The 25,614-nt window shown below is 42.5% G+C and overlaps 1 protein-coding gene across 4 annotated transcripts in view; it reads right to left on the reverse strand.

Annotated features, from left to right (window-relative positions):
* The window catches only part of NEK10 (NIMA related kinase 10), a 190,718-nt gene that overhangs the window by 94,456 nt on the left and 70,648 nt on the right, over positions 1 to 25,614 (reverse strand). For all 4 annotated transcript variants that reach the window (XR_014781490.1, XM_084794334.1, XM_084794333.1 and 1 more), the window contains exon 23: positions 18,580 to 18,655. Coding sequence is in view for 3 of the 4 variants with exons in the window: in XM_084794334.1 (XP_084650460.1) it covers positions 18,580 to 18,655 (76 nt within the window). In the remaining variant the exon portion in view is untranslated. The remainder of the gene's footprint in view (positions 1 to 18,579; positions 18,656 to 25,614) is intronic.

The raw sequence follows: 25,614 nt of genomic DNA on the forward strand, positions 1-25,614 counted from the left end.
ATATCATAATCACAATTTCCCTAAGATTAGATTGTGGGGGAGAAGCAGAACAGGGGAAACAGGTGGAAGAGCCTTTTCCTAAACTGTTCCTTGGTGTCTATAACTCTGACAGAAGGCTGCTTTTTTTCTGAAGCTGTAGCTCTTGGGAGAAATAGAGTACATAGCATGAGGATTGTAAGTTCAAGGCCAGCCTGGACTACAGAGACTATCACCACCACCACCACCACAACAACAACAACAACAACAAAACAACAACACATTAAGCCTCTCTACTTTGCTGGCATTCCAGTTTACCAGTTACTATTTCTACCAACCTGACTAGAATCTCAGGTTGAAAAAATAAATAATAGTTCAACAGCCCTGACTCTGGCAACAGCTCTCAACCTGTAGCTCACATATCAGATAACCTGCATATCAGATATTTACGTTATAATTCTTAGCAGTAGCAAAGTAAGTTATGAAGTAACAACAGAAATGATTTAATGTTTGGGAGTCACCACATGAGGAAAGGGGCCAGAGCATTAGGAAGGCTGAGAAGCACTGGTCTAAGGGCACCTGCCAATAGGACAGACTTCCATATACCGCCTCCTTACAGCATTGTGACTACCATTCAGCATTTGTGAATCCCCTGTTCTGTCCTTCAGTGCAGTCACTGGAAATTTTAGAACACAAGGGAACAGAGCACTGACTCATCTGCAGATTTGCTGTGTCTCCTTCAGTAGTGGAGGCTCTGTGTGGCTGTAGGGGACACTACAGTGATTTTTAAGGCGATGTGTGGCTGGAGGGGACATTACAGTGATGGTCATAGCTCTATGTGACTGGAGGGAATACCACAGTGATGGCCAAGGCTCTGTGTGGCTAGAGGGAACACTACAGTGATACTCAGGACTAGGACAGCTTCTTTCTCAGTTTCCTTTCAGACTTTTAGGAGCTGCAAAGTGCAATTTCGTTGAATATTTAAAATGGTGGAAAGAGGGAGAGATAAAAGATGGGCTGAGATTGCTAGCTGTACAGAACAGCTCCTGCCCAGGAGAGATGTCCATAATCAGTCAGAGGCGAGAGACTGCTGCTCTAGACAGGGTCATTACAATTTCAATACCAAGAAAGTTACGACAACTGAGATGGCAATGGAAGCAATAATCAGCTAAGCAACATGATAAAGCATTTGGGACATGGGAAAAAAAAACAAGTGCACAACAGGCATTTGTTACTGGAGGGAGGGACAAGTGCAGATTTAGGAAGCTTACTTAAAACTCCACAGAAACAAAGCAGAAAGAATTATACATGCTAAGTTCACTACTATTAACTATACAAGTAATTTTTAATAGCATGCAATAATAAAAGTATAATGTATCCTTTATATAAATGAGGATATAATATATTTGAATTCTTTGTCAATATGTGTAGCAGAATACATACATATTGAACATTCTGGTATGGAAAAATAACATATTTTTCGAGGAATTTATATTATTCTTGCATATCAAGTTTGACAGACAGCAACTTGGTGTTCTGAAAAGAGCCCAGCTTGATTTGTCTGTGTGCCATTAGGAGTCCCTTTTATGTTACTTCTGGGTGTGACTGGCTTTAGGCAATAAGGTATTGACAAGGGTGGTACAAGAAGATGCCTGGGAAGTACTGGATTTTCAGAACTCTTGGCACATTCTCTCTCAGATCCCCACAGCAGAACTTTAAAACACTGCCGCTGTAGCCACGAAGAGGTCCTAGGGAAGCCAATGAGGATCAAACAGGAGAGCTCTTAGCAGCCAGTGCCTACCTCATTCTCACCCCAGTAACACAGCACACTTCTCAATAGGCTCTTTCCAGAATGCAAAGTAAATAAATAATCAACTCTCTTATTAATGCACCACATGTCTTGGTAAATGCTGTGTAATGAAATTTTAAAAGGATGTGAATTGAAGAAAATACCCCTACATAATCAATAGTTCAAAGAAGAAAGTAAAAGAGACAATGAAAATAAAACATGATGGCAAAATGCACGGAATTATGAAAAGTACATGATGCATACACTAAAAACTACCTAACGCCATTTTTATATTTTTATATTTTATAAAAGCTGAAAGAAGTGGAAAAGCATCTTATATTTAAATTTTTAATGACTTGCTATTGCAGAAATAGCTGTCTGGTTTTCTCAAGGTTCTACAACAATCAGATCTTAAGAGGCATAAGCCACATTTATAGTTAGATGATTCTACAGTGGTTCTTGTTGGATTGAAGTTGGGGTTAGTGTGATTGTGTTCCTTCCTAAAGGCTCTGGGGAGCTGTTTCCCTGCTCTTTAAGGTTTCCAGAGATTAGCTGTGCTTCTTGGCTGAGACTCTGGCAATTCATAGTCAGCCGGTGCAATCAAGCCTCCTTCACGGCACTGACCCTCACATGTCCCCTTCATGGCACTGACCCTCACATGCCTCCTTCACGGCACTGACCCTCACATGCCTCCTTCATGGCACTGACCCTCACATGTCTCCATCACAGCACTGACCCTCACATGCCTCCTTCACGGCACTGACCCTCACATGTCTCCATCACAGCACTGACCCTCACATGCCTCCTTCACGGCACTGACCCTCACATGTCTCCATCACAGCACTGACCCTCACATGCCTCCTTCACGGCACTGACCCTCACATGTCTCCATCACAGCACTGACCCTCACATGCCTCCTTCACGGCACTGACCCTCACATGTCTCCTTCACGGCACTGACCCTCACATGCCTCCTTCACGGCACTGACCCTCACAGGTCTCCTTCATGGCACTGACCCTCACATGTCTCCTTCACAGCACTGACCCTCACATGTCTCCTGCTCCCGCATCCCCGTGTTGAAAGGCACTTGCCTCTTTACTGTGCACCCTCAAACTCGTCTTCTACATCTTCTACTTTAATTCCCCTTCACCGCTGGAAAACATACTGACAGGTGTGGACTCTTGGGAGCAGGAAACCTTTTCTGACATTTAAGACAGCTGACTTTCGTGGAAGTTGCCAAGCTGATCCTAAAACTCATGTGAAAATAAGGGAATGTAGAATAGACAAAAAACTTGAAAAATAGAAACAAAGTTGGAGGGCTTATGCACACTGATATTAAAACATACTACAAAGCTATGGTTATTGACACTGTAAGGCACATTAGAAACCCCATAACAACAGATGAGATAAACCTGAAAGTTGCACGTAAAATCTCAGTAATAAAAACACGCAGATAATCTGAATGGAGAAGACAGTTATTCAACTTCACTAGGCACTAGGGAAATCCAACAAAAATATAGTGAGATATTCCTTCATGCCCACTCCTGTCACTGCAGTCAGTGTGACAGATGATAACAGACATCAGATGCTCCGTCGGACAGTGATACTGCAGTGGTTTGAACGAGAAGGACCGACATAGGCTCATATACATGAATACTTGGTACCCAACTGGTGGCACTGTTTGGAAAGGATTAGGAGGTGTGTCCCTAGGGGTGGCCAGTTACCAGTTAGCTCTGTCTGCATCATGCTGTGTCTCAAGATGAGAGCTCTTATCTACTACTCCAGGGATGCTCCCTGCCACGATGGGACTGGATTCACCCTCTGAAATTGTATGTCTCCAATAAGATGTCATAGTCATGATCATGGGGTCTCATCACAGCAGCAGAAAGGTAGCTGAGGTGCCAACACAGTACAGCAGGGAAAGAATAGTTGTGCTGACACATTGTACCGGGACTAGATAACCACAGGCAAGAGAGTGAAGCAGACCTGCCTCTGCTGTACAAAACATTAATACTGCATGTCACAAACATGCTGCAAGAGCAGGTAAGACTCACATAAGAAAACTGGCTCTAATTTTTAATTAGATGATACTATATCCATGTAAGCAACCAAAGCAGTTAGTCGGTATTCATTATAATCAAAAAACAGTATAAAGAAAATAAGAGAACCCACAAAATGGGAGAACACATGTACCACCATGTAATTGATATGGGTCTGTTACCCAGAAAAAAACAAACAAAAGCTCTTACATGTCTATAATAAGCACACACAGGAAACATGAACAGAGAGACAGGAAACCAACTTTCACTAGACACAGGGGAAAGTCAGACCAAAGTGCAATAAGATACTGTGTGATAACCACAGCTGCCACAACACTCAAAAGGACTAACAGCAGCAGCAGGGTTGAGAAGCAGGGGACTGGAGCCTTCACACGTGGCTGGTGGGAGGCAAATGGTGCAGTCACTTTGGAAGGCAACTTGGCAGCTCCTCCAAAGAATCAAACCAGTTACCAAATTGAGGAGTTCCGTGCCAGGCCACGCTCCCACCTACAATCTTTCAGGCAGGACCCCTAGGAGTTAGGAGGCTTTGCCTGGCAGGCTTTGCAGATGGCGAGGAGCTGTTGTGGGCATGGCAGTCACAGTCCAGAGCTGTCCCTCCCTGACCTCCTGCCCACCAGCGATGCATGTAGGCTTGTCTGTATTGCTGGCTCAGCCTCTTCCATCCTGCATAGTCTTTCCCTATAGGAAGGAGGTAGGCCTTCCAAACATGGGTGGTACTTCTGTACTTAATAATGAGAAGTTGCATGCTGAGAAAGCATATAAATGGACAGGGAGGGGGGACCCCAACTTTCAGAGAGTGTCTCCCTTTGGAGAGGAAGAGAAATGTAGGTACAAGTGTTCAATAGCATTCTTTCCTTTGGGCCCCACTGCAAATCTTCATGATGCATGTAACATACTCTCGTTATACTGACTCCCCTTCGTTGCCCTGACCTGCCTGTCCTCCTTCCTCTTCCTTGGCAGTGCCCTTTCTTTACTTTCATCTTGTCTTTTCTTTTATTAAAAAATTTTAAAGAAATAATATAATATAATAAAACAGAATGTATTTGAAACATAGTATATCTGAATGTATATTTGCTATACTTATAAGATATTTCACAGTGTAAAAGAATGAAAAATATTGAATGGATAAAGTAGCTGGTAAAATATATGTAATTTTCACTTTTCTCAATGTTTATGCATATTTTTCAAATTCTTTTAACCAACATTGCCTTCTTTTATAATGATAATAAACAGTGCAATATATTTGGTGGCTTTCCAAAAGCTATCATTAGCAGAAACTTTAAGGCAAAAACTATAAAATATACTTATATTTAACTGTAATTTTCATATATATATATATATATATGCTTTAAAATGAATTAGTATCAAATCTCATTTTGGTGTCAAAATCTCCACAGGTATTTTCAATAGTTCAGTGCTGAGAAATGTTTTTCCTTCAAATGCAACCAACATTCAAAAGGTAAAATGTACACATTTCTGAATTTTAACAGCTAGTCAGGAACCAAAATATAGATCATTCATAGCAACAGTCATTCCTGTCAAGTAAAGACCTTCAGAAAACATGACCTCAAATAACCCAGAACTGTCTAAATGCTCTTGTTCAAGCTATTACTGTAAATTATCCTGTATGGAACTATATTTAATGGCAAATACATACACATGTGCAGACACACACATAGTATACATACATACATATACCCACACACTTACACATATGCAGTGGTCAAAAAAAATTTAGTAATCTCTTTTAGAAGCACAGTTTTTAAAAAAATGGCAACACAGGTGGGTGACACCCTGGGGCTCATATTGAGCCTCTTCTTCCCTCTTGGCTTCCTCTGTATTAAAGCAAGTGACCTCAGATTCTGGGTTCCAACTACACAGGTACCTATTCTATTATGGTCAGTTCTCTGCTATCTGTAGCCCTAGCTCCTCCTGTGTCCACAACTTTCCCTCTATTTGCCTCGCTGTCATCTCTATCTCATCCCCCAGTCCCCTGATGCCTCATCTCAGTCTCTTTTGAGACCTCAATGGGTACTCAATCTATTCCTGTTTATTTATAGACCCATGGGGTGTTTTTGGTCTTCGACATCAATTGTTACACCATTCCCCTATGGAAAGCATTGTTCCCAGTGCTAGCTGCTATTGACCTCAGCAAAGATCTTTGTTCCCAGATGGAAATTGTCTTGATGCTGTTCTCCTAGATTTCCTTCTTCCTGCCTCCCCTTTCTTCCCTCAAAGCTGCCTCGAGGCACTCTCTCTCTCTCTCCTTTGTCTCTGTCTCTGTCTCTCTCTCTCTCTCTCCTCTCTCTCTCTCTCTCTCTCTCTCTCTCTCTCTCTCTCTCTCTCTCTCTCTCTCTCGTTTGCATCTGGGATCTTAAGATGTTCTGAAACCACTGCCATCCAGTCTTCAGCATGAGTCATTTTACAAAAAGCTCTACAAATGTTAGTCATTCTGTGCATATGGCTCCCGAAGTCCCACAGACAATGTATTGAAGGCTTGGTCCGTGGTAAAGCAGTATTGAGAGATGAAGCCCTTGGAGACTTTACTGGTTGGTCAACTGAACACAAGCTAGAGGCATCAGAGAGAAAGGAGCCCCAGTTGAGGAGGTCATGCGTTCTATAAGAAAGTGGACTGAGCAAGCCACATGTTGCAGGCCAGTAAGCAACACCCTTTATGGTCTCTGCATAAGCTCCTGCCTCCGGGATCCTACCCTGTTTGGGTTCCTATCCTGAATCCTCCGATGATGGACTATGATCTGGAAGTATAAGCAAAATAAGCTCTTTCCTCCCCAACTTGCTTTTTGGTCATCGTGTTTTGTTGCAGCAATAAAAACCTTAACTAAGACAAGGATAATTGGATCATGAGGGCCTGACCTCATTGATCATGTATTCACAGTTTATTGAGTTATTGGGAGGTAGTGGATACTTGAGGTGGGGCCTACTGAAGAAAGCAGCTCATTAGGGATGTCCTTGAAGTGTATATTTTGTCCTTGGCTGCTTTCTCTTTGCTTCCTGGCCACCATGAGATGAGCAAGCTTTGGACTTGCTGTCCACCATGCTATTTTGCCTCGCTGCAGGCCCAGAAATAATGGGGTCAAATGACCACCGATCGAAGCATCCAGAACCATAAGTCAGAGATACACTTCCTTTAAGTTGCTTTTCCGGGGGTTTGCTTGCAGCAACAGATGCCTGCCTAATGCATCATTTTCCTTATTTGGACATGATGCCTTATTATTTTAAAAACAATTGAAAGTCAACATATTCTGAATTAAATGATGTATTTCTCTTTCCCTGCACATTATATCCTCCCAAGTCTCCTAAGGACTATGTATGCTGAGAGGGCCCAGTGCAGTCCCAAAGCCCAGGCCTGTGACTGTGACCTTGTTTTCAGGGTATGTTCACATTAAGGTCAGGTCGCATTTGGTCAGGTACATCTAATCCTATACGAACACTGTCATATCAGACAATACTGAATGTGCCTGGGACACAGAGGCAATGCTGTGAGGTGACAAGGGTGGAGAAAACAGCTCTGCCACCTACCTGGCCTGCCCTTTGTCAGCTTATTCCACGGAGACGCCCATTTGTTAGCACGTCCATCTACCTACCTCAGAACAGATTCGTCATTCAGCACTGGTGAGACTGCACACCTTCTGCACTATGGCCTCTGCCAAGTGCTCTGCTTGACTGTTCCCTACACACATGGTACTTACTAAGGGTTGACTGACAGGACCCAGAAGTGGCAAGTCAAGCAGGGCCTATGTATGTGCAAACGTTAACCACTAGTAGAGAAAACGATGACTCTTATCACAAACCACCAAAGCTCCTATGTACCACCATGAAAAGCACAGGATTCAGAATTAGATCATGTTCAGAAAATGCTAACTGGGGCTGCTACTTTGAAAGGGGTGTGTGTTGGGGGGGGGGATCCATAGCCAAGCCTATTCCTCTCTACTCTGGTGACATTGAGGGAATTGGACAAAGCACACCCACTCTGCCCCATCTCTTAATTCCTACTGTGTTGCATTGAAACCATTACTGCCCCCACAAAAGCTCTACAGCTCATCTATATAGAAAGAGCACATGTTAAAGGCTGCTGGGGGCTCTAAGGTCTGTGTGAGGATCATGGAGCCATCCATGCCTGAAGGCTGTGGAATGAAGAAAAAGCAGCAATCAAGACGATGCTGCCCCAGGAACAGCACATGCCACCAAGAGCAGACCTGTCATTCTCCACTGCTACCCTTCCCCTACTGCACCACGGAGCCTGTCCCGCTCTGCTCTCTCCCATCTTCTACTTGCAAGCCCAAGGCCTGCTGAGGTTCCCTTTTTGATAATTTCAGAGTGACATTCATCAAATATAACTGTTCCTTCAAATATTGGAATTTTATTCTATCTGAACAGTCAGAAAATATGGCATATATTTATAGAAAAGATTAGAAAAGAGGAGAGAAGACTATTCTCGCTCCGATATTTCTTGTAAATACGCCATGTAGGTCTCCACATTGTTCTGGGTCTGGTTGAGCAGCAGCTGTTACCAAGTGACCCACACAGCTGCTGCTGGAGTCTATGGGACGCTTGGGGCACCTGACGCACAGACAGCTAAGTCCTTGTAACACAGGGCCATCTCTGTGTCGTTCTCAGCCAACTCTGAAGAGTAATCAAAACTCCAAGTGAGCAGAAGGGGATTCTATGAGGTCCATTGTTAATCATCTGCCATTAGCCAGAAGTCCCTAGGAATAGCACTATCCAAGCAGTCGGTATCTTAAACATTGAGATTATAGCTTTTATTCTTTGTGGATGAGAAAATGAAAATGAAAATGAAACTACTAAAAGGAAAGGAACCAGTCTAACATATATATCCCTAGAAATTTTGCTAGCAATCAATCTTATCAAATACAGTCCTGCCAAAAAAGTACTACCTCCCAACAGATCCCCAAGTACAGGCGAAGGTGCCAATTCCCTGATCTCTGGCAGGCCCTTCCACTGCCTGCATTGCCCATGAGGCTGACCTTGACTTGCAGCCAAGAGGTGCATGGCAAACAGTGCCTCTCACTGGATCAGTTCACAAATTTAATATAAATGCACCATGGAAACATTTCATCTCCATGACTGGAACTTAAACAGAGAATGACAATTTTTCTATAGCTTCATGCAAGATGATGAGAACGAGGGTCCTCACCCTGTGCCGTAAAGTGACCATTTTGCCAGTTTCCCTGCAGAGTTTGGAACAGGGGGACAGAATGACAGGCAGTGTGATCAAAGACTAGTCAGTCAAAAGGCTTGAGAGTCCAGCCAGATTAAGTTTATACAATCTAGCCAGCCAGAGAAGCCCGTTGCCTTGAGATGGGTTCTCTCACTGAACCGGAAGCTCTTGGGCTTCAGGCTAAGACAGCTGACCGAGGAAATCTTAGCATCTACATATTTCCAGCCCCAGTGCCAGGATTATAGGGGTGTGAGCATGTGTAATCATGCCTGGATTTGTATGTGGGTGAAGGAAATGTAAACTTCATTCATGTTTGCAGAACCCTTTCCCCAACCATCTTGTTTGTGTTCTCCAGCTCGTAGCCATGGTGAGTATCAGCACAGGACCAGGGCAAGACTGGACATCTCAGTATTCTGTTATGGCAGGACTAAGGGGACGTTAGCTCCTCCCAATCACCCCCAGCAGACAATGACAGCTGCTCTGGGAGGGAGGAAAGATCCTCATGAAGCATCATGTCCCTCTGAATATCTATACTGTTGGTGGTTCCTTGGGGAAGGAGAGATTTTTCTTCAGTGTAGCCACTGGTAAGGAGCCAATACTCCTGTAAATAATTTGGTCATTAAAAAACAGAGGAGGGAAAAAGGGAGAAAGGGAGAGAGGGAAGAAGGGCAAAGGAAGATGAAGGGATCAATCGGAGCAGAAACAAACAGAATAGGTTAATAGAGGTTAATCACACACAAACACACACACACACACACACACACACACACACACACACACACACACACACACAAATGGAAATGCCATAGCAAGGGGGCTGGAGACAAATCAGTGCTTCGGAGAGCTAGCTGCTCTTGCAGAGGACCTGAATTCAGTCTCTACTGACACAGTAAGCAGCTCACAACCACCTGAACCTTTAGCTCCAGGGGACCCTACATCCTCCTCTGAGCTCTTGTGCATTCATGTGCACAAGCCTTCTCTCATATACACATGCACTAATAATTTAGAAATAAAATATTTTTAAGAAATAGAAAATGTCATAATGAACCCCATTACTATGTATAATTATGTATATACACAAAAAAGAATTTTTTAATCAAAACGTGAGAAAATTCTTTGAGAAAATAAGACTGCAACAACATCCCTGCTCACTAGGTTTTCTTCATATTGGTGATTATTTTGCTATATAAAATACAGTATTTTTATATGATATTATCAGGCAAAGCCAAGCTTGCTTTCTGCTTTGCTATATTTGTGATTTTGTTTTTAAAGCAAAACTATTAAACCAAACGCTACCTCTTACACATCTCACCATCTCTGTTTCCTCATGGTGACTCAGGGTGATGAATCCTCCTGTGTTTGAATCCGTCTTCCTTCCCAAGTCTCTAACTGTTTGTTTTCTCTCTCTCTTTCTTTCTTTTTTTGTTTGTTTTTTGGGTTTTGTTTTGTTTTTGGTTGGCTGGTTGGTTGGTTTGGGTTTTTTTGTTTGTTTGGTTGGTTGGTTGGTTTGGTTTGGTTTGGTTGTTTTTCAAGACAGGGTTTCTCTGTGTAGCCTTGGCTGTCCTGGACTCACTTTGTAGACCAGGCTGGCCTCAAAATCACAGCGATCTGCCTGTCTCTGCCTCCTGAGTGCTGGGATTAAAGGCATGTGCCACCTCCACTGGGCTACAGATTTATTTATTTATCAAGTATATAGTGCTCTGCCTGCATGTACACCTGCAGGCCAAAAGTGGGCATCAGATCCCATTATAGATGGTTCTGATCCACCATGTGGTTGCTGGGAATTGAACTCAAGACTTCCAGAAGAGCAGTCAGTGCTCTTAACCTCTCAGCCATCTGTTCAGCCCCCTCTAACTGTTTTCCAAACACCTGTCATATGGAACAGCTCCAGCTCCATTTTCTCAATGGACCGAAATGAAACATGAAGCAGAGGCCATGGAATACTTACTACTTACTGGTGATATTTTTTTTATGTTTTTTTAATAGGGTCTCAAAATACATTCTAGTGGCAATGCCTTGTACTTTAATTACTTTCATTGTACTTAACTACATAGAACACTTTTTGACGCCCTAGCTTCCAGGCTATGTAACATCACCAGTCCCGAACAGTAAGCAGCCTGTGTGAAGTGATGCTCTGAGAGATTCCCCCTTTACCTGCCATGAAGATTGGTTATTGATTGATATGGGAGGGCTCAGCCCACTGTGGAGAGCAAGCCAGTGTGCAGCACTGCTCCAGGGCTTCAGGTCCTGCCTTGGCTTCCTGCCTTGGCTTCCTTCAGTAAGGAAGCTTGGGGATTGGGATGTGTGAACCAAAGAAACCCTTTACTTCCAAATCTGCTTTTGTTAAGCAAATGAATGCACCCCATTTTTCTAATCCCCTACTTTGTGGTCCCTAAGGACCTGACTGGGATCCCGTTTGAGTACAAAGCCCAATCCAGGCAAGTTCACAAGCATGGCACACTTGTGTAGTGCCAGACTCCATGTGCCAAGGAGAACGAGCTGATTCTGAGTCACAAACACAAATTAAATTCAATCCCAAAGTCTGGATGTATCTTGCTGTCTATCAATTGTCACCTGCTTGTCTCTAAGGATGGCTTTAATGGGGCTGGGAAATTTGGCATTATAGAGTGACATCATATAGTTTTTATTTGTATTCAAGCCAAATAACACCAACTTTCTAAGAAGAAATCAAGTACATAACTAGATAAAGTAATTATGGTGATTTTGTAAAGGATAATGCAGTCTCTCAATTACATGTGATTATACAGAGGCCTTTTCTGAATATAAAACGTGTGTTCTTGCTCCTTAGCGAGAATGATAAAAAGCAGTGGGGAGGAGCAGAGGTCTTTACAGAGGAGCCATCCTGTGTCCAACAGATCAGTCAGTGCCATCATAGCCACCTGTAAATTGATGGAATGACTTCCAGACCAGTGAAATCAGCAGTAGGGGTAGGGAGGACCCTCCAAGTGTCTAGGTGACAGCAGGGTACCTGCACTCCTTGTAACCATGAGGGTGTCCTTTGGTGAAGTTCACCTATCAATACAGATGAGTATGTCTGCAGAATAAGAGGAAGGTTTTAGATTTTCCAAGTGGATTAAAGACCTCAACATAAAACCAAGACACTAAATCGGTTAGAAGAAAAAGTGGGGAAGAGCCTGGAACAAATTGGTACAGGAGACAACTTCCGGAACAGAACACCAACAGCCCAGGCCTTAATGTCAACAATTAATAAATGGTACCTCATGAGGCTGACAAGCTTCTGTAAGGCAGGGGACACTGTCAACAGAACAAAGTGACAGCCTACAGACTGGGAAAAGATCTTCACCAACCTTTCATCTGGCAAAGGTCTAATATCCAAATTATATAAAGAACTCAAAAAAAAAAAAAAAGAACTCAAGAAATTAGACATCACCAAACCAAATAACCCAACTGAGAAATGTGCCTCAGAACTAAACAGAGAATTCTCAATAGAGGATTATCAACTTGCTGAGAAACACTTAAAGAAATGCTCAACGTCTTTAACCATTAGGGAAATGCAAATCAAAACAACTCTGAGATTCCATCTTACATCCATCAGAATGGCTAAGATCAAAAATTCAAGTGACACCACATGCTGGCGAGGATGTGGAGAGAGAGGAACACTCCTTCATTGCTGGTGGGAATGCAAACTAGTACAGCCACTTTGGAAATCTATCTGGCGCTATTTCAAAAAACTGGGAATAGGGCTTCCGCAAGACCCAGCTATTTCACTCCTTGGAATATACCCAGAAGATGTTCCAGCACACAACAAGAACATTTGCTCAACCATGTTCATAGCAGCCTTATTCATAACAGCCAGAACATGGAAACAGCTTAAATGTCCCTCAGTAGAAGAATGGATAAAGAAACTGTGGTACATTTATACTATGGAATACTACTCAGCTATTAAAAACAAGGAAATCCCAAAGTTTGTTGACAAATGGATTGAACTAGAAATGATCATAATGAGTGAGTTAACCCAGAAGCAGAAAGAGTCAAATGGTATATACTCACTTATATCTGAACACTAGCCCAAGGGGCATGTCCCATGAAAGTCTTCACTTACCAGGAAAGTGAGACAGAAGGGAAGACTTCTAGGTGAGAAAAGCTAGGGAGAATGGGGAAATAGAAGGATCCAGAAGGTCCTAGAAACTTACAAGTAGAACATTATGACAGGCTGATTTGGGCCCAGAGGTTCTGCACAAACTATGGCACCAGCCAAGGACAATACGTGCAGTAAACTTCGAACCCCTATCCAGATCTAGCCAATGGATAGGACATTCTCCACAGTTGAGTGGAGAGTGGGGACTGGCATTCACCCAAACTCTGGTACCCCATATTTGACCACGTCCCCTAGATGGGGAGGGCTTGTGGCACTCAGAGGAGGGACAGCAGGGTACCAAGAAGAGACTTGATACCCTATGAGCATATACAGGGGGAGGAAGTCCCTCTCAGTCACAGTCATAGGGGAGGGGAGTAGGGGAAAATGGAAGGGAGGGAGGGAGGAATGGAAGGATAACAATTGAGATGTAATATGAATAAAGTAATAAAATATATTTAAAAGAAAAGAAGTTCTTGGCCTCTCACGTAGTAAGGTCCTCTCACTAGAAACCAAAATGAGGGGCTGGAGAGATGGCTCCATGGTTAAGAGCACTGGCTGCTCTTCTAAAAGACCTAGGCTTGACGTCCAGCACCCACACATGGCTCATAATGTTCTAATTCCAGCTCCTGGGAATCCAGTGTGCTCTTCCGGCCTCCATGGCTACACAGACACACATGCTGGCAAACAACACATAATGTACACAAAATAAAAATAAATTGCTAAAATTTCTAAATTATGCAAATATGATTTTTAAAGGGTCCCAAATAAAAGAAATAAATAACTAAAAACTAGACAAGCTAAACCTGGACAAGTATGGTAACTTAATAGTTCTTTCATGCATTCCTCTAAGTGGAAATCTGTGTATTATTCTGCTGTTTATGATCTGTGTCCTGCTTTTTAAAAAAAAAATCCTTTCACTTCTGATCTTCTGTTGTCGTTTTATTTACCACATTCAGGCTTGTGTACATACTTTCCTAAAGTCTTAATCTGAAGGAAAACCGATATCCCAAAGAACAAATCAAAACTGTCCTTGCAAAGCATCAGTTAATGTACAAAAATTTGATGCCTGATACACCAGACCAGTGTCATGGAGGAGGCAGGGTAGCCGGCAGAGAGGTGCAAGGGCCTACGCTATTACTGCCCACATTAAATTAAGACTCCTTCACTTACAAGGTGTGTGACATCAAAGAAGAATTCTTGGCCTTTCCTAAGGTTATGGAGGAGAGTCATCCTGATCTCACCAGAGTCGTTGAGGATTAAAAGGCTGCACTGGTCAGTGCCTGCCACTTAGTCAGCTCTGCATATGTGTGAGGTAAGTATCAGCTAGTAAAGCTATGAGAAGAGCAGTAGATGGTCAGACAGTACAGGGGCACCACTGCATGCTCTCTGGAAGGTTCTATTTAGCAGCTTCTGCTTGAATTCAGGAGACCATGTGACCTATTCCACCAAGTCTTTAAGGTGTACTTAGAATTTAATTTGTGCAATTAAATTCTCAGTTGTCTCAAAGTCCTCATCTATCTAACCTAAAGGAGATAACAAAGTCCCCCTCTCTCTGTTTCTCTCCCTCTACCCCAGGGTGCATGTGTGTATGTACATGTATGCATGTATGTGTAGGTGTGCATGTGTGTGTGTGCCTGTGTGTTAATGTTTATGGATTTCTAAGCAATTGGGACAAAGATTCAGCTTCAGCTTAATGGATGGCTGCCAAAGATGTGGGCTTCTTGTTATTATACCCATACTGTAGACAGGGAAACTGAGTCCAGAATTCTGCAGAGGATTTAAAGCCAGACAGTCTAACTCCAGTCTGAGCATCCTACAGCCAGCCACTCACCCACAGCAGTAGTGTACCATTATTTTGCGGGCACCTCCCTTGCAATTTCCCTTGGAACTATGTGTCAACAATAGAGCAATGTTAGTTTCACTAATTCCAAATCCTTCCATGTTTTATCTCTAGTCTACTCAATCCCATTATTTGCTGTCCCAGTAACTGTAGAAACTCTAAAATTAAATAAGTAAATAAATAAAATAATACAGACCTTGCCTTCAATGCTCAGACTAACAGTGCTCACTTGAGGCTTCATGGAGTCTAAGCAAGGTAAGTTCCATGAAGCCACTTAATCAGCACACCACTCGCTCATCTGCTGTTATAAGGCATGCCTTGTTCTCACTTTAGTTTACCTCACTTCAAAATATTTACTAAAATTCTGTCAGTCCCACAGTAGACCACTGAGGCAGTGGTGTGCAAAGGCTCATGACCATGCAGCTGAGATGGGGCTGCTCCCTACTTACGGTAATGTTGCACCCTGTATGACCTTGTGCATTGAAAAGATTTTACATCGAAGATGCATATCACAACTCACACGTATCAAAGCTTAGACATGTGGTACTATGTGGCTACCCAGAAGCTGGCAGCCAGCCTTAAGCCCCAACCCAGCATCTCAAAGATGTCTTACAGCATATCAGAAGCCTAGGAAAGGAAAAAGTTCAAAATACAATTCCCATTGCCTTATTGCTAAGACCACACACTGGGGACCACATGCATAATGTAAGGTCAGAGAGAGGCAAGATGTGGGAACTGGCTCTACAGTGACCCAGAAAAACTGGACAGAGGTGGCGTGTCAGCAGAGACCAGAATGAGGAGGGGAAGCCAATCCTGAAACTAACTGAAGGAGAGGGATTCCAAGGATGGAGCCTTTGGAGACCTGAAGAAACAGTGAGTGGGGAGGAGAATGCTGATGGAAAAAAGTCTCACAGCAAGAAAGCAGAACATGACTCTAAGTAATGTTCCCAATTATGAGGCCCACCTCCCCCTAAGGATTTATAGTCAGGTACTATTTGTTAGGAGAGAGGGGCTCCTGAAGCCTCACGGCTCCCTGATGATTCGCGGTTGCTATGGGAGGGAGAGCCTTTGTAGCCACTGGTAGGTTGTCTGTGCTCCTGTAAGCAGCCCTCAGCTCATGCATCACAGAACAAGGACACAAAAGCAGAAAGGAGATGAATTGGGAAGGAGAAGAGGGTCAACACATGGAAGGAGGACAAGAGAGGGGGTTGAAGGGAGAATACAATCCAAATACATTAAATATATATGAAAATGTCAGGATGAAACCCACTATTATGTATAATTAATATATGCTAATAAAACCACATAGAAGACTGGGAAAACTGTTAAATGATAAACACTTTCAGCAAATACCAGGACATAAAACCAACATACAAAAATCAGTAACTTTTCTATATACTAATAGTGAACTTGCTGAGAAGTAAATCAGGAGGAAAAATCCACTCACTGTAGCTACAAAATAATAATGAAATGTCAAGAAATTTACCTGACCAATAAGGCAGGAGGCCTGTATAATGAGCACTTTAAAACATTGTAGAAGGGCTGAAGAGACGGCTTAGCAGCTAAGAGCACTGTGGCTCTTTCAGAGGACCTGGGTTTGGTTCCAGAACAGCTACACGGTGGGGACCTGGGGATAACTCCAGGTCAAGACGGCCCAGTGCCTCTTCTGGCATCTACAGGCACCAGGCACATGTGGAGCTTAAACATGACTTGCCGACAGACACTTATACACATTTAAAAAAAAACCCACTGTGGAAAGAATAATGCCAAAAATCACTGAGTTGCTTGTGAACTTTATGGTTGAATCGTTCACATTAGCCCAGATAGATACCAACATGTCAACAGATAAGTTGATGAAGAAAATGTTGTGTGTGTGCACGCACACACATGCACAATTGTGAATTTTATGCCATTGTAAAGAAGAATGAAATTGTGACATTGTCAGCAAGGAAGCCAATGGAACTGGAGAACATTACAGTCGGCCTTAGAAAGATGGCTCTCATATGCTTTCTCTCACTGCAGAATCTCGATTTGAGTGAATGAGAGAATGTACGGACGGCATAAAAGTAGAGGGGGGCTGTGAAATGAGGAGAAGAGGTCTAATGAGAGGGGAGGGATGACGGGGGTGGGGTGAAAAGACAAGTGCTTTTCTCATATGCAGAATCTAAATTCAACTCTATACTCATAAATATTTATACATACATATACATGACGTGAGAACAAAAGGGACACAATTTGGGGAAGGAGGCTAGTAGGAGTTGAATGAGGAAGGGAATTGGGGAAGGTCTGAGCAAAGTCAAATCAGACATATAACACACATGTATATTCATATACATATTTACATATACATACACCTATTTACATATACCTATATGTGTATCTGTATACATATATGCATGTATCATAAAGAAATTCAGCATTTTGTAAACTAAAACCTAGTACTATTGTATTTAGTATTCTAAATTTAGTTCATACTCCTGGCAGTAAAAGTGTAATATCGAACAATGACTAACTGAAACTTAATTCTCAGTGTCATGTAACTTTGGTCTTGAGATCTGCTGAGACAGAATGTATGAATAATCAATGTTTTGTGACCTAGTTATGGCAGGATTAAGCGCTGAGTGGGCCAGCCTTGTGCTTCAGAAGGTAATTGTGATGATCAGCTCCAGTGTCTTAGATCGGCGCTATCTGTCCATCTTCTTGTGAGTCAGTTTCCAAAGCAAAAGACAAGCAGTTCAGTAAGACAGATAGAATCCTACCCTCTGGGACCATGTTACTGAATGCTTCATGAAGGGAATTGGCAAGGCAGCACCGTTGCTTCCAGACAAGTTTGTAGAATCCTCTAGATCATTTTTAACTCTCTCTCTAGGAGTCAATGTACAGCAGTTGGCTAGATTGGGGGCAGAGGGGACTGTAGGCTTCATGGTTGGTTTTTAAGTGAGAGATCAGGATGTTTCTCTGAGAATACATTATCTTACTCTCATACGTGTTCACACGGGTAGGGGCCATGTGACAAGCCACTTAACAGGCTCATGTTGAGAAAACAGCTGGCAAAGGAACTTTCGCAGTGTTTGCAATATGCCACAGTGTCTCTGTTCATCAAAACAGAGCACTCACTTAGCCAGACTCTGGGACAGGGGTCAGAGCACTGGCCTCATCATCTTCTCCAGGTGCAACTGCATTGACACAGTCCCTGTCACTGTCCAGCTACAGGGCAGGTAAGAGGGCACAGAAATCCCGCCCTAGGTAGGAAGATAGCAGGTCACTGCCTGCAAGACAAGGAATGGGACTCCTCATTATCCTGTGGACAGTTTATTCCCTCATCCATCTGCAGATTTAAGTGTCCAGGACTATTTCAATCAGAAATTAGGGAAGGTAGCCCTGAGAGGGATAGGGATGGGTTATAAATGGGCTACCCTCTGGTTGTTGCTCTAAACACATAATGACACGCACTTCTTTTTATGTGAACTCCCTAGGAACACAACGCTTACTAAATACTCTCCCTTTTTGAATTAGATTTTCTTTGCAAGCCAAAAACAGTAATCCAAAATAGTCAAGCGTGCTACTTGAGAGCCATAAAGCAATCATCCTTACCAAGAATAGAGGATCGTTCCCACCACAGACGTGAGCTTACTGCTTTCCTGTTTTTGCTTTGCCAGGCCAAAGTCAGCTACAATTCACAAAACAGAGTAACGAGTTACTGTCTTTCCCCAGGATCCACAGTCCCTAGCTGGACATTCTGCAACCTAACCAACACATTTCCCAGCAGACTGCTTGCCCCTCCCTGTGTTGTCACAAAATGCCCCCCACCCCAACTTCTGCTTTGTCTGCTCCCAACCTTTGTTCACACACACTCTATGCTTCTGTGCTTTTCATTCTGACATGAGGTGGTTTATCTCTTTAAGACAATCTAATGTAAGTCTTTGCTAACTAAGCCAAATGGAAGTCTTGACTGATCTTGTGATTTTGTTTTTACTTTAAAGTTCTCAAATGAATAGGAAGATTATAGGATTTTAATATATAGCTTCTGTCAAAGCTGCATTTGATTTATATTTTTAAAAAAGGTGGGGTGTGATGGCTTAGCCTGTGGTCCCAGAATTCAATCAAGGAGGCAAACAGCATGTGCTACCTAGTAAGATCCCGTCTCAAATGGAGGGGGCAGTAAAAGGAGAAAAAAAAAAGATGAAGAGAACTTAAAATGGACGGCTGGAACTGTGAAATAATGATCTTATTAAACGTGTTATGGTATACTCCTCTTTAACAAACTGCAGGTAGGAAAAATAAATGATCATTTCTAAATATAGCTGGGCCTTGGGAAATGGATCCTTGAAGTCTCAGGACTAGGAGCTAAGGCAATAATGTTGAGAGTTCAAGACCAGCCTGGGCTACATAGTGAGATCCTGTCTCAAGGAAGGAAATACCTGAAAGAAGGAAAGAGGGAGGACAGGAAATGGAGGTCAGGAATGAGGGGGTGGTGTAGGAGAAGTGAAAAGGGGGAGGGAAGGGGATGGAAAGAGAGAAAATGGTAGAAGTAAAGGAACAACCATTATGAAGTTCAGGGCAGCTGAAATTAAATAGCATCCATTGGCACCAATTTACCGTATCTGTAAAATAAGGATTAATATAGCATAACATTATGGTAAAAAGTACAACAGTAAAATTAAATAACTCAATATTAAAATTTTATATATTATATAAAACTATGTGCAGTACAGTGTTTAATAACTAATTGTGAGCAGCCGAAGAAGCCTTAAGTGAATTGAGAAGAGCAAATGAAGTCCTGAATGAGTGTATATTGTTGACATGGGCAAGAGCCAATGCCTCGGACCCATGGGAAGGTGTCAAAGCCTCCCTCTGGTCCGAGTGCAAATGTTAGCAGTGCATACAAGTGTTTACTAATGATTGGCAAGTGTGTGCAAAAACAGCAACTGCAGCTTCTTTCTCCCAGATGTTGACAGCCCAGACTGCTGCCCACGGAAACCTCTGCCTAAGACGACCCCACCCTCCTGAGCTGCACACAATAAACAGTCCAGAGGTGGGGCTCTGGGTGCCACTCCAGTAGGTGCACACAGACCACCTGACGTAAGCTTTTCTGCATTTGTGTGTCTGCTTCTTCTCTAGTGTCTGTCCTTTCTTCACTCCTATGCCTTCCCAGTCAGATTTTTAGAGCCAAACCACACTGGAAACAGTGTGATATTTTGACGTTGTTTTATCACTTAACACATTTCTGACCCAGGGTCTTCTGTGTCTCCAGGTGCCATAAAATTCACTGTGTAGCTAAGAATGACCTTGAAATTCTGGTCCTCCTCTATCCTCCAAGTGTTAGGATGATGGACGTAAGCCTCCTGTCCAGTTATTGTTGAGGCTTGAATTCAGGGCTTTGCCATGGCTGTTTCATTAGCTGAGGCACACAAAAGCCCTAAAATAACATATTTTTGATGAATTCAGAATTGTACATGTTTTAGGGTGTGTTGTGATAGTTCAACAGATATACTGATATCTATATATCATATCTATTAAAATCAAGATAATTTCTATTTTTTCTTATTTTTTTATCTAAATGAACTTTACTGTTGTTTTGTTTTATTTTGTTTTGTTTTGTTTTGTTTTTGAAACAGGGTTTCTCTATGTAGCCTTGGCTGTCCTGGACTCACTTTGTAAACCAGGCTGGCCTCGAACTCACAGACTCCCTCTGCCTTCCTGTGTGGTGTACCACCACACCTTGCTTAAATAAACTTTTAATTGATGCATTAAAAAACAAAACGTCATAAATCTAAATGGAGTAATGGTATACTTTGATCTAGTATACATTATATGTTTAAATCAGATTAAATAACTGCTTAAAAAATATTCTAGCCTTCTGAGTTCACAGTATATAAGAGCATCCTGGCTTATTTTCCTGTCTTTCTCTCCCCTCATCTCCTCAGTCTCTGGTCAACGCTACCCTTCTCAGTTTATGTGAGATCAGCATCCTCGTCCACCACGTACAGATGAGCCCAGGGGCACCTGTTTTTCTGTGCCTGGCTTGTTTCATGAAACGATCCGTGTCTACCCATGTTGCTGTAGGATAGACAGGATTCTTGCGTACAGCTGCATAATATTCAACTGTGTATCCAGGCTATAAAGTGCTTCACGTGTCCATCAGTTGGTGGACACCTGGCTGTCTCCATTTCTTACCTACTTGAACTCTGCTGCATAAACAGGGGGTACAGCCAGGGAGTGAAAGGTCTGAATGAGATCATAGGGTAGCCCTATTTGTAATCTTTCAAGGAGCTTTCTCAGTGTTTGCCATAATCACATGATTATTTTCACGCTGCCTTCCTCTCCCCAGCAGGGAGAAAATAGCCACTTGTCTATTTATTTTAAGTTGGTCTACAAAATTACCTTTAACCATTTTTATGGTCGTTCTTTACTAGGGCAAAATGATACCCTTGTGGCCCAATTTGCATTTTCCTGCAGATTAGTGGTGTTGGGCCTTTTAAAAGCACCTACTATTCATTTCTACCATGCGTGTAAGAGATGCCTACTTTCCATGGGATGTTTGGGTTTTGCTATTGATTTAGAGAGCTCCTCGTGTGTCCTGAATATTGTCTCTATGGTACATTGCTGCTCATCCTGTTTCCTCCCACTCTCTGGCATCTCTCCACTGATGATCATTTCTTGGGCTTTCAGTTTGATGGAAACCACGCGTCAGGTCTTTATTTGTCTCATGTGCTTTAGGGTCCTATCTAAAACATCGCAAAGTCATCAAGCACTCCCATAGGGTTTTTTCTATTTGTTCCACCCTTACATATATTATTCATTTTGGATTGGTTTTGTAACTGCTGAGAGGGGGTTTCTGTCTTATTCTTTTGCAGGTAAATACAGACCCATCACTTGTCATTCAAAAGACTGTCGTATTCTTATCACTTTTGTCAAAATCCATATGTGCATAGATGTATATAAATGTATGGATTTCTTTTTAGACTCTCAAAATCATTCCAGTGGTCTATTCCTGTGCTTTGATTACTACAGCTTTGTAATATACTTTCAAACCCTGTAGTATAATGTGCATATGACTAATCTTCACAGTTACGCATTTTATAGACATGAGGAAACTGAACCTCAGAGACAATAAGCAATTTGCTTAAATGTTTTACAGAGAAAAATCAACAGTCAGATATTAATCTTATGTCAATCAATTTTTAACAAAGCACAATAATGGCAGCAAAGAAAAGATTCAAGACCCAATTGCTTTTCTGACAAGCCAGTCTAATATTAAAGGAGTGAATCATATCTGCTACACACAAATGACCAGTCATTGGACTAACATGGTTCTCATAAAAAAATAAAATAAAAAGGACTGAGAGCAGCATCTCCAACAAGCAAAAACAAGAAGACTGATAAACCATACACAAGCCCATCCCGCCAACACATAGGGCAAAACATAATAGGTGGAAAAGAGTTTCATCAGACCTTGAGACTATCGGGCCTCTTCAGCCTTAGAAATCACCCAAAGTAGGTTACCAGGCTTTGACAGTGGGGGAGGGGGGTTGCCAGGGGGAGGACAAGAGCTAGGGAGATGGCTCATTTGATAAAGCACCTGCTAGACAGCATGATCACCTAGCATGCAAGGGCCAGCATCAGGTGAATCCTCCAAGTCCACTGGCCACATAGTTCAGCCAAGTGTTCAGCATCAGGTACACTGAGAGACCATCTAAGAAAATAAGGTGAAGAGTGACAGGGGAAGGCAATGACTGTTGCTCTCTAGCACACACACACACACACACACACACACACACACACACACACACACACACCAGTACACTGTATACGCACATGCACACACATAAACTGTACACTGTACACACACACATACACACACACACACACACACACACACACACACACACACACACAAAAGCTACATAATCATCACAGTAAATGCACACAGAGGCCCCTGGTTGTCTTTACTCCTTTCAGCAGAGTAGAAATACACTGGAACCTCATTAATATCATAAAGGGCATGTATAGAAGCCCATGGCTGACACACTAGTTCACGCTGAAAGACTGAATACTTCGTTTCTAATTTCAAAGCAAGTCAAAAATGTTGATGCCATAGCAGACGTCTACAGTCTCAGCACTGTGGAGGCTGAAAAAGGATGGTCATGAGTTCAAGATGAGCCTGGGCTACATAGTGAGGTTCAGGATCATAGTTTCAGAGATACATAGTAGGTCTTGTCCCAAAAAATAAAAATTTAAACTTAAAAAAATTAAGTCAGGGCTGGCCACTCACATTTCCACCAACCATTCAACAGTGATTGCAGCATGCTTTTCTGTGAACTGAACCTTCAGTTTCTCTTGCAGTACAATAATTAGATCAGGTGATGAGGGTGTGTTTAATTTGACTTTTTAAAAATGTAAATTAGTGTTTCTTCTCTTAGAGGACCCCAGCTGCTGTACCCAATCTTGCGTTGGACCTTGCTGTGCTCCTACAAGGGTCCCCAGAGCGTGTGATGAGAGCCCAGGGCAGTTTTCAGCTGCATTTCACTTGCAGTTAATGATTTGTGTTGTTGGACATTTCTCATGTCTATTTGATATCCATGAATTGTTTCTCAGTGGAGTTTCTGGGTTTTTAGTGTTTTCTTACTGTTCATTGAATACATATGTGTGTATTTGTGTATGTATATATATATATACCCATATTTATAAGTGTGTGTATATATATATATTACTCGTACATGTATGTATATATGGGTACATCAGTAAATATATATTCATACATACATATATACATACATGCATGCATATATATGTATATACATGTATACACATATATGTATACAATGTATGTGTGTGTGTGTGTGTGTGTGTGTGTGTGTGCATATATATGCATTGTAGACCATGAAACCAGGAAAGCTGGGATGGAGCTAGAAAGAGGTGAAGACATGTTCAAACCCCAAAATCCCAATCTTGAGATTGGCCAGAGTAAGGCTCACTCCCTTTCTGCTCTGTGCCAGCATGCCCTGGGGCACGTAGTCTCGACCCCCACCTCCACAATTTTCAGAGTAGTCAAGTAGCCTGGCACCTGTATTTCCTCTCCATGTAAATAAAGGATTTCCACCATCTCAGCCCCAGGCAACAACGTGAACCTATGCTAAAAGTCCCTCCTCAAGGTTCATATGGGCCTTGTTCACTCAGAATAAAGAGCTCAAGCTGTTTCACCAAATATCTTCTGAGATATTGCTGTTTCCTTGGGAGAGCTGCAAGCTAAAAGGCTGTAAGACTTGGAGATCTGACCTCGGACACCACCCCCTCCATTCCTTTGTCCAGCGCCTGCGTACTCGGGTGTCTGGGTGCTCCAAATGGAAGAAGTGGACCCCAGGATGAGCTATTGCCCAAAAGAGCTGTAACACTGAAACCTCGAAGGACTCCCCCAACCCAGCACTCCCTGCACGACCATCCTGCAGACTCCACCACTCCAGCTCGGCTTCATCATTCCCAGCCCAGTGTGCAGCCACAGCTGGGTGCCCTGAGGGAGGAAGTAGAGCTCAGAATCACACACACACATACACATACACACATACACACCACATACACACACACCATACACCACACACCACACACACACCACACACACCACATATATACATACACATGCCACACACACATTACACACCACACACACACATACTACACATATACACATACATATCCTACACACATACACACACCACACACACACACCACACACACACACCACATATATACACACACACCACACACACACTACATACCACATATCCACACTACACATCACACACACAGCATACACATACACACACACCACACACACACCACACACACCACACACACACTATATACCACATACACAGCACACACATACACACACACCACACACATACACACACATAACACACACACATATATACACACCACACACACACACCACACATACATATTAAACACCACACACACACACCACACACATACACACACACCACACATATACACACACACACCACACACACATATACATACCACACACACATATCACACACCACACACACATATCACACACCACACACACACACATATACACATACATACCACGCACACATACACACCACACACCCCACACACATACACACACCCACAACATACACACACACCACACATATACAACACACACAACACACACATAAACACACACAAACACACACCACACATATACACACCACACACACACACATATCACATGCCACACATACCACACCATACATATACACACACACCACACACACCACACACACACATACACAATCTCTCCTTGTTCTGAAGCTTGTCTTTCTATCCCCTTGTTTTCTGTTTGCATTTGCAAGGCTTTGTTTTCTTCTAGAAATGTTATAATTTAAGTGTTTGAGGGTTTTGTCTTTTCGTATTCTTTTGAGACTGTCTCACACTGTAGCTCAGACTGGCCTCAGACGCATAGCAGTCTTCCTGTTTCAGTATCTATACTGCTGGAATTATATATGACTTGAATTAAATCTTTTCTATAGATCTCTGACCCTAAGTTAACTTTCAATTACTATGCAGCCTACCCAGACACTAATTTTTGGTATCAATTTG

This window comes from Acomys minous, assembly GCF_964271855.1.
Source record: "Acomys minous genome assembly, chromosome: 9".
In the NCBI taxonomy this organism is placed as follows: domain Eukaryota; kingdom Metazoa; phylum Chordata; class Mammalia; order Rodentia; family Muridae; genus Acomys; species Acomys minous.